This window comes from Chiloscyllium plagiosum, unplaced genomic scaffold (genome assembly GCF_037043375.1).
Source record: "Chiloscyllium plagiosum isolate Xiang-an unplaced genomic scaffold, Cpla_swu_hap1 HiC_scaffold_3, whole genome shotgun sequence".
In the NCBI taxonomy this organism is placed as follows: Eukaryota; Metazoa; Chordata; class Chondrichthyes; order Orectolobiformes; family Hemiscylliidae; genus Chiloscyllium; species Chiloscyllium plagiosum.
In genome coordinates, this window is record NW_028270141.1 from 153,406,170 (window position 1) to 153,420,429 (window position 14,260).

Genomic DNA, 14,260 nt, shown 5'->3' on the forward strand with positions numbered 1-14,260 from the left:
TCTCTATGAAGGTGAATGCAGAACTCAATTGTCTCAACCTATTTGTTATCATTAGATTGGGCAGAGTTTACACAAGTTCAACAATAGTTCTTTCAGAAATATTATATTGAGAATCTTTTCCAACAGACATCATCTGGTACCAGACAGTAACTTGCTAAAGACAGGTGTACCCAGTACTTTTGGCCACTCAAGGTGACATGAGTCTCAGGTTGAAGTCAATAGAACATTATATGTATGGAATGCAAAACTTGCCACTGATTCATTATCATCACTCAAAACCAATTCCTCCTCTTGTTCATTTTGAGTAAAACTGACAGATAGTTCAAAGTACCTCAATTTCATCCTTAAATTGAAGCAGCGGAGCATCCATAACGTTTTTCAGAGAGAATGTTTCTGATGTCACATTAAAAGAATGCCCTGTTACATCTGATATCCGGTCCCAATGTCTGTTTTTCATAGACTTGCTAGACATCATTTCAAGAAGTGGACATGATTCACTAAAGTCATCTATTTTCTTTTTCAGATCCAGAAATGCTTGCCATTCCTTCAAGCCTTTGGGTAACCTGCGACATCTAGAGATAGTCAGAAAGGAAAATAACTCAGGTAATTAAAATGAGGCTCCTTCATAAAAAGATGACAAATTTAGCACAACTAACAACACCATATATTCTTAAAATTTTGATGACATGTCTATTGAAGGATTCTCCTGTTCCCTGGATGCTGCCTGACCTGCTGCGCTTTTCCAGCAACACATTTCCAGCTCTGATCTCCAGCATCTGCAGACCTTACTTTCTCCTATTGAAGGAGTAGATGATGGCATAGTGGTATGGTCACATGATTAGTAATATTGTGGCCTGGGGGAACAATATTGCAGCAGGTGGAATTTTAAATTCAATTAATAAATCTGAAATGAAAAATTAGTCTCAGTAATGGTGGCCACCAAATGATTGTCATGAAAACTCATCTGGTTCACTAATACTCTTTCATCTAACCTCTTCACTCGGTCTTGCCTGCACATGACACTTGACCTGCAGCAAAATGGATGACTGTGAAATACTGTCTTAAATTGCCTAGCAAGCCACCCAATTGTAACACACAAGAAAAAAGTCAAAAAGGAATGAAACTGTATGCCTCACCCAGCATTGTTCTAGGCACCAAAAATAACAATGACAAACCCAGCCCAGCTGATCCTGTAAGGTCCACCCTATTGTCAGGATGTGTCCTTTTCTTTTTCTGTATTTTTGGTTGTGGACTGAAATAGAAAAAATGACTTTTTAAAGGCAAAGATTGTTGAAGGATTATATCACTTTCTTAAAATAAATTAGTTGATACTCATTGCAATTGCTGTTTCCACAGCTGCTAGTTCAAGCAGTGGAAGGAAGTCTAGCTACAGAGGGAGCTGGAATGGAGCTTCAGCTGGCACCAGGTAACTGATTGGTCTGTGACCAGTTATCAATAAAAGGTCTTCTGAACAATGTGGGTGTAAATGTTTGGGGAGAAGCCATCCAATCTCTAGCATGAAAGGAGATGATCCTTTTCTTTGCAGTAAAAACCACCTTAAGTCTGAAGAAAGCCTATTTATGCTTCTACAATTGTGTGCATGTGGGTTTATGGTGCACTTATAAATGAGTTATCGTTAAACTAGTAAAGTTATGTGTCAAAGGATCATAATTTTTTATCTGTAATTACACTCTCAGTGTAGTGAACCTTCTTTGGATTGCCTCCGATGCTAGTATACCTATCCTGAAATCAGGGGGCCAAAACTGTTCACAGTATTCCACACTTTACTTAAGAAAGGTTGTCAGGAGAAACCTTGGAACTATAGATCTGTGAGTCTGATGTCATTGTGGGTAAGTTGTTGGAGGGCATTCTGACAGACAGTATTTATGTGCATTTGGAGAGGCAAGAAAGCCCCTCCCCCAAGTCCTTCCTCCCTACCTTTTATCTTAGCCTGCTGGACACACTTTTCTCATTCCTGAAGAAGGGCTTATGCCCGAAACGTCGATTCTCCTGTTCCTTGGATGCTGCCTGACCTGCTGCGCTTTTCCAGCAACACATTTTCAGCACTGATTAGGGATAGTCAGCATGACATTGTACATGGGAAATCATGTCTCAGAAACTTGATTGAGGTTTTTAAGGATTTGACCAAGAAGATAGATGAGGGCAGTGTGGTAGATGCTGTCTACATGAACTTTAGTAAGGCCTCGAACAAGGTTCCGCATCGCCCAATTCTGCACTGTAAGGAATCTATTATTCTTCTATGATGTTACTAATATATGTTGAAAATAATTACTGCTCAACCCTGATCCCTGTGGCACACCAGTAGTTAAAGATTGCCAGTCTGAGAATGCCTCCCTTATCCAGCTTTTCCTCTTCTATTAGTTATCCAATCCTCAATCAATGCCAATATACGACCTCATATTCATGGTCACTGCAAATAAAATATCCCTAAAGTAACCTGCCACACTCTCCAATGCTATTCTTCCTACTACAAATACACTCTGAGCTCTCCCTATCACCATCCTCAATACTGTTTGCTTTCTCCCATGAGTAACTTGCTGTTGCTTAGCAAGAAACCTGCCTTGCCCTTCAACAAACAGATAAGATGGCATGGGATCCTCTCAATGTTGAATCTGCTTCTCCGGACTTTCTGTCAGATTGCGCTGCAAATTTTAACATAGGCCATGTTGCTTAAGCCCTTTTCAGATTCCATCCATGATTTCAGGTCCACATTGTTGAAAAATGTGATGCTGGAAAAACAAAGCAGGCCAGGCAGCATCCGAGGAGCAGGAGAATCGACGCTTTGGGCATAAGCCCTTCTTCAGGAATGAGGCTGGTGTGCCAAGCGGGCTGAGATAAAAGGTAGGGGGGAGGGGATTTTGGGGAGAGAAGCTGGGAATACGATAGGTGGAAGGAGGTGAGGGTGAGGGTGATAGGCCGGAGAGGGGGTGGGGGCGGAGACGTCGGGAAGAAGATTGCAGGTCAAGAGAGTGGTGCTGAATCCGGGGATTGGGACTGAGATAAGGTGGGGGGAGGGGAAATGAGGAAGCTGGAGAAATCTACATTCATCCCGTGTGGTTGGAGGGTTCCTTGGCGGAAGATGAGGCACTCTTCCACCAGGCGTTGTGTTGCCAGGGTCTGGTGATGGAGGAGGCCAAGGACCTGCATGTCCTTGGCGGAGTGGGAGGGGGAGTTAAAGTGTTCAGCCATGGGGCGGTTGGGTTGGTTGGTGCGGGTGTCCCAGAGGTGTTCCCTGAAACGTTCCGCAAATAGGCGTCCTGTCTCCCCAATGTAGAGGAGACCACATCGGGTGCAGCGGATACAGTAAATGATGTGTGTGGAGGTGCAGGTGAATTTGCGACGGATATGGAAGGATCCACTGGGGCCTTGGAGGGAGGTGAGGGGGGAGGTGTGGGTGCAAGTTTTTCATTTCTTGCGGTTGCAGGGGAAGGTGCCGGGAGTGGAGGTTGGGTTGGTGGGGGGTGTGTACCTGACGAGAGAGTCGCGGAGGTAGTGCTCTCTCTGGAACGCTGATAGAGGTGGGGAGGGAAATATATCCCTGGTGGTGGGGTCTGTTTGGAGCTGGCAGAAATGACGGAGGATGATACGATGTATCCGGAGGTTGGTGGGGTGGAAGGTGAGGACCAGTGGGGTTCTGTCCTGTCCTGTCCAGACCCTGGCCACATGATGCCTGGAGGAAGAGCACCTTATCTTCCGGCTAGGAACCCTCCAACCACACGGGATGAATGTAGATTTCTCCAGCTTCCTCATTTCCCCTCCCCCCACCTTATCTCAGTCCCAACCCCGGATTCAGCACCGCCCTCTTGACCTGCAATCTTCTTCCCGATTTCTCTGCCCCCACCCCCTCTCCGGCCTATCACCCTCACCCATACTAACAAGAAAACTATTTTGATTGAAAAATAAACAAAGTAAACTCTTTAAGTTTTCTATTTGCTTGGTGCATATATTTCAAGTGAGGGAATTTTAATCACCACTTAGCTCCGCTAATTTTTGGGAGATGGTGGGGAGCAAGGGGCAGTATCAAAGGTAAAGTGGACTTCTGTTAGGTGAATGCATTGAATAACACATATCCTTTGTACATATCTGCCTGTATTTAATGAGAATGTACTTTAGTTGTCTGTTACTTTCATCAAAGAGCCCAGGAACTCTGGAGACATGAGACCATTGGTATATGAGAAGATGTGATTGGTGTGGTACACTAAACATCAGCAAACATCCCACTTTTGCGTTCATGTTGAAGGGAAAATAATTTATGAAACAGTTGAAGCCGAGCCTAGGATACTACCCTAAGAAACTCTTCAGTCCTGTGGCTGCGTTAGTTGGCTTCCAACAACCAAAATCATCTGTTTTTGTGCTAGGATTAGTGGAGAGTTGTATCCTGATTTTCAGGAACTCAGATTATTGTGAAAGCTTCTTGATGCCACACTCAAATATACTGCCTTGATTAGGAAAATCTGATGTGCAGAGTATTTCTTAAATGATGTGAGGTTGTAAAGCATCAATTTAAAAAAGGATATGGGTGTCCTTGTCAAAACTTGTGCAGGTGCAACAAGTGATTAGGAAAGCTAGTGGAATGTTAGTCTTCACTGCAGGAGGATTTATAGAACATAGAACGTTACAGCGCAGTAAGGCCCTTTGGCCTTTGATGTTGTGCTGACCTGTGGAACCAAACTGAAACCCATTTAACTTACACTATTCCATTCTCGTCCATGTGCCTAGCCAATGACCAGTTAAATGCCCTCAAAATTGGTGAGTCTACTACTGTTGCAGGCAGTGCATTCCACGCCCCTACTACTCTCTGAGTAAAGAAACTACTTCTGACATCTGCCCTAGATCTACCATCGCTCAATTTAAAGCTATAGTCCTTGTGCTAGTCATCGCCATCCAAGGAAAAAGGCTCTCACTGTCCAACCTATCTAACCCTCTGATTATCTTATATGTCTCAATTAAGTCACCTCTCAACCTTCTTCCCTCAAACAAAAACAGTCTCAAATCCCTCAGCCTTTCTTTGCAAGACCTTCCCTTCATACCAGGCAACATCCTCGTAAATCTCCTCTGAACCCTTTCCAAAGCTTCCACATCCTTCCTATAATGCAGTGACCAAAACTGTACATAATGCTCTAAACGTGGCCACACCAGAGTTTTGTACAGCTGCAGCCTCATGGTTTGAAAACTCAATCCCTCTATCAATAAAAGCTAACACACTGTATGCCTTCTTAACAACCCAATCAACCTGAGTGGCAACCTTCAAGGATCTATGTACCTGGACACCGAGATCTTTCTGCTCATCGCCACGACCAAGAATCCTACCATTAGACCAGTACTCTGCATTGCTGTTACTCATTCCAAAGTGAATCACTTCATACTTTTCCACTTAGAATCATAGAGTCATAGAGATGTACAGCATGGAAACAGATCCTTTGGTCCAACCCGTCCATGCTAACCAGATATCCCAACCCAATCTAGTCCCACCTGCCAGCACCTGGCCCATATCCCTCCAAACCCTTCCTATTCATATACCCATCCAAATGCCTCTTAAATGTTGCAATTGTACCAGCCTCCACCACTTCATCTGGCAGCTCATTCCATACATGTACCACCCTCTGCGTGAAAAAGTTGCCCCTTAGGTCTCTTTTATATTTTTCCTCTCTCACCCTAAACCTATGCTCTCTAGTTCTGGACGCTCCGACCCCAGGGAAAAGACTTTCTCTATTTATCCTATCCATGCCCCTCATAATTTTGTAAACCTCATAAGGTCACCCCTCAGCCTCCAACACTACAGGGAAAGCAGCCCCAGCCTGTTCAGCCTCTCCCTATAGCTCAAATCCTCCAACCCTGGCAACATCCTTGTAAATCTTTTCTGAACCCTTTCAAGTTTCACAACATCTTTCTGATAGGAAGGAGACCAGAATTGCATGCAATATTCCAACAGTGGCCTAACCAATGTCCTGTACAGCCGCAACATGACCTCCCAAGTCCTGCACAACTCTACCGACCTTAGCGTCATTTGCAAATTTACTAACCCATCCTTCTAAGCCCTCATCCAGGTTTATAAAAATGACAAACAACAGTAGACAAAACAGATCCTTGCGGTACCCCACTAATGACTGAACTCCAGGATGAACATTTCCCATCAACTACCAGCTTCTTTCAGCTAGCCAATTTCTGATCCAAGCTGCTAAATCACCCTCAATTCCATGTTTCCGTATTTTCTACAATCGCCTACCATGGGGAACCTTATCATATGCCTTACTGAAATCCATATAAACTGCATCAACTGCTTTACCCTCATCCACCTGTTTGGTCACCTTCTCAAAGAACTCAATAAGATTTGTGAGGCATGACCTACCCTTCACAAAACTGTATTGACTATCCCTAATCAAATGATTCCTTTCCAGATTATTATAAATCCTATTTCTTATAACTCTTTCCAACACTTTACCAACAACGCAAGTAAAGCTCACAGGTCTATAATTTCCAGGGTTGTCTCTACTCCCCTTCTTGAACAAGGGAACAACATTTGCGATCCTCCAGTTTTCTGGCAGTATTCCTGTAGACAATGATGAACGACATAAAGATCAAAGCCAATGGCTTGGCAATCTCCTCTCTGGCTTCCCAGAGAATCCTATAATAAATCCCATCTGGCCCAGGGGACATACCTTTATTTACACTTTCCAGAATTGCTAACACCTCCTCCTTATGCCTTCAATCCATCCCATCTAGAAGCCTGTATCTCAGTATTCTCCCTGACCACATTGTCTTTTTCTAATGTGAATACTGATGAAAAGTATTCATTTAGCACTTTCCCTATCTCCTCTGACTCCATACACAACTTCCCACTATTATGTTTGATTGGCCCTAATCTTATTCTAGTCATTCTTTTATTCCTGATATACTCGTAGAATTCTTAGGACTTTCCTTGATCCTATCCACCAATGAGTTCTCGTGCTCCCTCCTGGCTCTTCTTAGCTCTCTCTTTAGGTTTTTCTTGGCTAACTTGTAATTCTCAAGTGGCCCAACTGAGCCATCACATCTCATCCTAACATAAACCTTCTTCTTCCTCTTGACAAGAGATTCAACCTCCTTAGTAAACCACGGCTCCCGGGCCCAACAACCTCCTCCTTGCCTGATCAGTACATACTTATCAAGGACCCACAGTAACTGGTTCTTGAATAAACTCCACATTTCAATTGTGCCCATCCGCTGCAGTTTCCTTCCCCATCCTATGCATCCTAAATCTTGCCTAATTGCATTGTAATTGCCTTTCCCCCAGCTATAACACTTGCTCTGAGGTATATACCTCTCCCTTTCCATCACTAAAGTAAACATAACTGAATTGTGGTCACTATCACCAAAGTGCTCACCTATCTCCAAATCTAACACCTGGCAGGTTCATTGCTCAGTACCAAATTTAATGTGGACTTATTGGCCTGTCTACATACTGTGTCAGACATCCCTCCTGCACACATTGGACAGAAACTGACCCATCTTAGGTACTTGAACTGTAGTATTCCCAGTTAATATTTGGAAAGTTAAAGTTCCCCATAACAACTACCCTGTCACTCTCGCTCCTATCGATGATCATCTTTGCTATCCTATCCTCTACACCGCTGGAACCATTTGGAGGCCTATAGAAAACTCCCAACAGGGTAACCTCTCCTTTCATGTTTCTAATCTCAGTCCATACTATCTCTGTAGATGAGTCCTCAAATGTCCTTTCTGCAACCATAATACTGTCCTTGACTAACAGTGCCACATCACACCTGTCTTTTACCATTTTCTCTGATCTTGCTGAAACAGCTAAATCCCAGAACCATTCCTGTCCCTGCTCTACCCATGTCTGAAAAGGCCACAACATTGAAATCCCAGGTACCAACCCATGCTGCAAGTTCACCCACCTTATTCTGGTTGCTCCTGGCATTGAAGTAGACACACTTCAAACCAACTTCTTGTTTGTCGGTGCCTTCTTGTGATGTTGAAATCTTAGTTCTGACATCACTACTCTCAACCTCCCGTATACTCAAACTACAATTTCAGTTCACATCCTCCTGCTGAATTAGTTTAAATCCACCCGAAGAGCATTAGCAAATTTCTTCCCCAAGGATATTGGTACCCTCTGGTTCAGGTGAAGACCATCCTATTTGTAGAGGTCCCACCTACCCCAGAAAGAGTCCCAATTATCCAGCAATCCAAAAGCTCCCTCCTGCACCATCTCTGTAGCCATGTGTTCAACTCCTCGCTCTCCATATTCATTGCCTTGCTAGCATGTTGCATGGCAACAAACCAGAGACAACAACACTGTTTGTTCTGGCTCTGAGCTTCCACCCTAGCTTCCTGAATTTCTGCCTTAAATCCCCATCTCTCTTCCTACCTATTTCGTTAGTGCCTATGTGGACCACGACTTGGGGCTGCTCCCCGTCCCACTCAAAGATTTCGAAAACATGATCAGAGACATCATGAACCCTGGCACCTGGGAGACAACACACCAACTATGAGTCTTTCCCATTCCCACAGAACTTCCTATCTGTCCCCTAACTATGGAGTCCCCAACAATTAATGATCTGTTCCTCTTTGCCCTTCCCTTCTAAGAACAGGGACTCTGTGCCAGAAACCTGTCCCCATTGCTTACCCCTGCTAAGTCGACTCCCAACAGTATCCAAAACAGTATACTTGCTGTTGAGGGGAAAGGCCACAGAGGATCCCTTCATGGCCTGCTGGTTCCCTTTCCATCCCCTGATGGTAACCCATCTACCTTCTTCTTTTACCTGAGGTATGACTACCTCCTTGTAACTCCTCTCAGTAACCCCGTCCGCCTCCCAAATGATCCAATGTTCATCCAGCTCCAGCTCCAGTTCCCTAACACGCTTTTCAAGGAGCTGGGGTTGGATGCACATCTCACCGCTGCAGTCAGCAGGGACACTACTGGTGACCCTTACCTCTCACACTCTGCAGGAGGAACATCTAACTGCCCCAACCTCCATTCCCACTATTCTAAATTCCCAACGAGACTACTGAAAAACTAAAAAAAGAAACTAGTCACCTTACCAATCCAGCACACAGAATCTTTTATTTTGGTTAGAGGTGGAGGAGGACAGGTGGGAGACACTTTGGGTAAAGCAACCATCCAAATATAAAGCTTCACTTACCCAGCAGTCCCGTATCTGCTCCTGCTCAGTGTACTCTCTGTCTGTACATGAGGTAAGCTTTTATACTTTTTAAATCTTTTAAAATTTACCTTCCCATCGGGGCTCTGGTTTTCGCATTCACTCCTCCCACTCCAACTGTCGCCGAGAAAATGAGGAACGCTGAACTCCCAAGAATAGCTTTAATATCTTTTAAAATTTACCTTCCTGCCGGGCTTCTGGTCCTCGCTGTTGCTCCTCCCACTCTAACCGCCGCCAAAAAAATTTGTGTAGAGGAGTAATGAAATCTAGCTTCAATTGTATATAAGCCTGAATAGACTGTAACATATTGTGTGCAATTTTGGTCTATCTATGTTAGGATAGGTAATATTGCCATAGAGGGAGTGCTATGTAGGTTCGTCAGAATTGTTCCTGGGGTGGCAAGACTATTAATGAAGAGAGATTGGGTAAATTGGCTGGCATTCCCTCAATTTTCAAAGATTGACAGATGATCGTAATGAAACATACAAAATACTGAAAGGAATAGGCAAGGTAGATGCAGATAAGATTTTCCCCTGGTTTGAGAATCTAGAACCAGAAGACAAAATTTGAAAAATAGAGGATGCCATTTGGAACTGATATAAGGAGGATTTGTTTTACTCAGAGTGCTAAGAAAATTTGGAATTCTCTACTCTAGAAGGTGGTGGAGATTCAGTCTTTGTGTGTATTCAAAGTAGAGGTTGATCGTTTTTTGTTAGCAACAGCATTAACGGTTTTGGGGAAATATAGAAGACATTGAAATGTATGATCAGCCATGATCACATTAAGTGGTGGAGCAGGCTTGATGGGCTGAATGGTCTATTGTTATGACTATGTTCCTATGTTAATGTCAAGGGCACTCATTGTTCCCTCATCTTACTGGTGCAAGTCCAGTAAAAGCTTCCATCTGAAAGTTAATTGGTATACACTTCATAATGTGCATTTAAACATATGTTTTACTCAATAGTTAATTTAGACATTTGTAGGCCAGTTAAGTTGTTACCTGTTCTGAAAGTCCAAAAGCTCAGCATTAATCTTCTCAATGTCGAGCTCAGTCCACAACACATCATAGTAACCATTAATATTAGTCATCACTGCATCGTATAAACCATACAATTTCTGAAGCAATCCCAGCTCCTTCCTAGAGGGAAAACATAAACCACATCAGCAACTAATAATCAAGTAGGAGGGCAACATTCTATCTCTTCTTCGGACACTTACACCTATTTGTAAGTCAGATGACAGATGACCCTTTTATTACAGCTGTAACATAGGAATGTTGGGTTGTAATTTAATATCAAGGGCAATCTTGTTTGCAATGTAAGGAAGAGGGAGAAAATAAGATATTTCAGAACAATGCCAAAAGGGTAGAGGGCAGAGGTAAAAAGAGAAGGATCAAACCAGGGAAGGTGAATTCCTGGTGGTATTATTGTTAGACTATTAATTCGGAGACTCAGATAATGTTCTACAGACCCAGGTTCGAATCCTGCCAAGACAGATGGTAGAATTTGAATTCAATAAACCTGGAATTAAGGGTCTAATGATGATCATGAAACCATTGCTGATTGTTGGAAAAACCATCTGGTTCACTAATGTCCTTCAGGGAGCAAATCTGCCATCCTCACCTGGTCTGGCCTACATGTGAATCCAGACCTGCAGCAATGTGGTTGACGCTCAGTTGCCCTCTGAAATGTCCCAGCAAACCATTTAGTTATATCAATCGTTACCAAGTTCAAAAGAAATGAAACTGGACAGATCACCTGGCATCGATATAGGCATTGGAAAAGACAATGGCAGAAACAGCCCTGACGACCCTGCAAAGTCCTCCTCACTAACATCTGGGAGCTAGTGCCAAAATTGGGAGAGCAGTCTCACAGACTAGTCAAGCAACATTTTATCCAGGACCCCATGAAGTCAGGTGAAACATGGGCAAGGAAACCTCCTGCTGATTATTACATACTGTCCTCCCTCAGCTGATGAATCGATACTCCTCCATATTGGACAACACTTAGTGGAATTACTGAGGATGGCAAGGGTGCTAAAAATACTCTGGGTGGGAGATTTCAATGTTCACCAGCAAAAGTGGCTCAGCAGCAGCATTATTGATCAAGCTGGTTCGGTCTTAAAGGACACAGGGTCTAGACTGAGTCTGCGGCGGGTGGTGAGAGAACCAACAAGTGGGAAAAACATACTTGACCTCATCCTCACCAACCTGCTGGCTGCAGATGCATCCACCCATGACAGTATCGGTAAGAGTGACCGCCGCATAGTCCTTGTGGAGACGAAGTCACGCCTTCACTTTGAGAATAACCACCATGGTGTTGTGCGGCACTATCATCTTGCTAAATAGGACAGACTTCGAACAGATCTAGCAACTCAAGACTGAGCATCCATGAGATGCTGTGGGCCATCCACAGCAGCAGAACTGTACTCCAGCAAAGCCTGTAACCTCATGGACTGGCTTAATTTCCACTCAACCATTATCATCAAGCCGGGGGAACAACCCTGATTCAATGGAGAATGTAGGAGGGCATGCCAGGAGAAACACCAGGCATAGCTGAAGATGAGGTGTTAACCTGGTGAATCCACCCAAACAGGACTACTTGCATGCCAAACAGCGTAAGCAGCAAGTGATAGACAGACCTAAGTTATCCCATAACCGATGGATCAGATCTAAGCTCTGCAGTACAGCCACATCCAGTTGTGAACGGTGGTGGATGATTAAACAACTTACTGGAGGAGGAAGCTGCGCTAATATCCCCATCCTCAAAGATTTAAGAGCTCAGCACATCAGTACAAATGATAAAACTGAAGCATACACAGCAATCTTCAGCTAGAAGTGCAGAATGGATGATCCATCTTGACTTCTTCCGTGTTTTCCAGCATTACAGATACCAGTCTTCAGCCAATTTGATTCACTCCACGCGGTATCAAGAAATAGTTGGAGGCACTGGATACAGCAAAGGCTACGGGCTGTGATAGCATTCCAGCGTTAGTACTGAAGACTTATGCTCCAGAACTTGCCACTCCCTTCGCCAAGCTCTTCCAGTATAGTTGCAACACTGGTATCTATCCAACAATGTGGAAAATTGTCCAAGTATGTCCTGTACATAAAAAGCAGGCAGGACAAATTCAACATGCCTAATAGTCTACTCTTGATCATCAGTAAAGCAATGGAAGATGACATCAACAGTGCAATCATGCAGCACTTGCTCAGCAATAACCTGCTCAGTGATGCCCAGTGTGGGTTCCACCAGGGCCTTGAACTCCTGACCTCATTATAGCCTTGGTTCAAACATGAACAAAAGAGCTGAATTACAGTGGGGTGAGGTGAGAATGATAGCATTTGACATGAAGCTGCATTCGACCAAGTGTGGCATCAAAGAGCCCTAGTAAAACTGAATTCAATGGGTATTGGGGGCAAACTCTCCACTGGTTGGAGTCATACCTGACACACAGGAAGATGGATGTGATTGTGGAGGTCAGTCATCTCAGTTTCAGGACATCTCTGCAGGATTCCCTCAGGGTAGTCTCCTAGGCCCAACCATCTTAAACTGCTTCATCAATGACCTTCCCTCCATCACAAGGTCAGAAGTGGGGATGTTCACTGATGATTGCACAATGTTCAGCACCATTAATGATTCTTCAGACACTAAAGCATTACATGTCAAAATGTATCAAGATTTGGACAATATCCAGGCTTGGGCTGACAAGTGGCAAGCAGCATTCACGACACATAAATGCCAGGCTATGACATCACCAGCAAGAGACAATCTAACCACTGACCCTTGACATTCAATGGTGTTACCATCACTGAATCCCCACTATCAATACTCTGGAAGTTATCATTGATTAGAAACTTACCAATTAAATGCAGTAGCTCCAAGAGCAGGTCAGAGGCTAGGAATACTGTGGTGAATAACTCACCTCCTGACTCTTGAAAACCTGTCCACCATCTACAAGGCACTAGTCAGGAGTGTGATGGAATACTCTCCACTTGCTGAAAATGTGTTGCTGGAAAAGCGCAGCAGGTTAGGCAGCATCCAAGGAGCAGGAGAATCAACGTTTCGGGCATGAGCCCTTCTTCAGGAATACTCTCCACTTGCCTAGTTGAGTACAGACCCAAAAACAATGAAGAAGTTTGACACAATCTAGGACAAAGCAGCCTGCTTGACTGGTAATGGGTCCACAAGCATCCACTCCTTCCACCACTGATGCTTATAGCAACAGTGTATAGTATACTATCTACAAGATACAATGCAGAAGTTCACCAAATATCTCAGACAGCACTTCCAAACCCAAGACCACTTCGATACAGAAGGATAAGGGCAGCAGATATATGGGAACACTGCCATCTTCAAGGTCCACTCCAAGCCACTCACCATTCTGACTTGGAAATATATCGCTATTCATTCACCGTTGCTGGGTCAAAATCCTGGAATTCCCTTCCTCATGGCACGGTGGGTCAATCCACAGCAGGCAGACTGCAGCAGTTCAAGAATAGTCAAATGTCACACAGAGGGAAAGGAGCATCAGAATTCAAGGATTTTAGAGTGAGTATGCAATTTGGAAGTATGCACCTTCTTTGCTCTAAAGAAAACAATCGGAGCTTGTAATTATAATAGTTCTCATAACTAAACTGTTCCATCCCATCCCGTTCTGATGAATATCCTCTGCATTCCCTTAGTGAAATCATATCATTTGATGTCCACCGATATCCACCATAATCCAGCAGGATTTCAACACTAGACACACATTCCCCTCCCCTCCTTGTCAGCCTTCTTCAGGGGCAGTTCCCACTGGGACTCCTCCTCCACTCCACACACCCATGGCACCATCCCTTGCAATTTCAGTAAGTGTAATGCCTGCCCATTTATCTCTTCCTCCTCACTATCCATGGAACCAGCCACACCTTCCAGGTGAAGCAGCACTTCAATCAATTGGGTTTACTGTCTTCGCTGTTCACAATATGTTAAGCTCTAAAGTGGGGAGACAGAACTGGCACTCGCTTTGTAGAACACTGACCTTCTGTCTGCAAACATGACCCTGAACTTCCAGTTGCCTGCCTCTTTAACACA

The 14,260-nt window shown here is 44.0% G+C and overlaps 1 protein-coding gene across 1 annotated transcript in view; it reads right to left on the reverse strand.

The window, feature by feature from the left end:
- Positions 1 to 14,260, reverse strand: part of LOC122540179 (dynein axonemal heavy chain 8-like) — a 1,258,818-nt gene that overhangs the window by 587,139 nt on the left and 657,419 nt on the right. Inside the window, exons 33-34 of the mRNA XM_087976819.1 lie at positions 10,186 to 10,323; positions 332 to 572 (exon numbers count right to left, since the gene is read on the reverse strand). Coding sequence (XP_087832945.1) covers positions 332 to 572; positions 10,186 to 10,323 — 379 coding nt within the window. The remainder of the gene's footprint in view (positions 1 to 331; positions 573 to 10,185; positions 10,324 to 14,260) is intronic.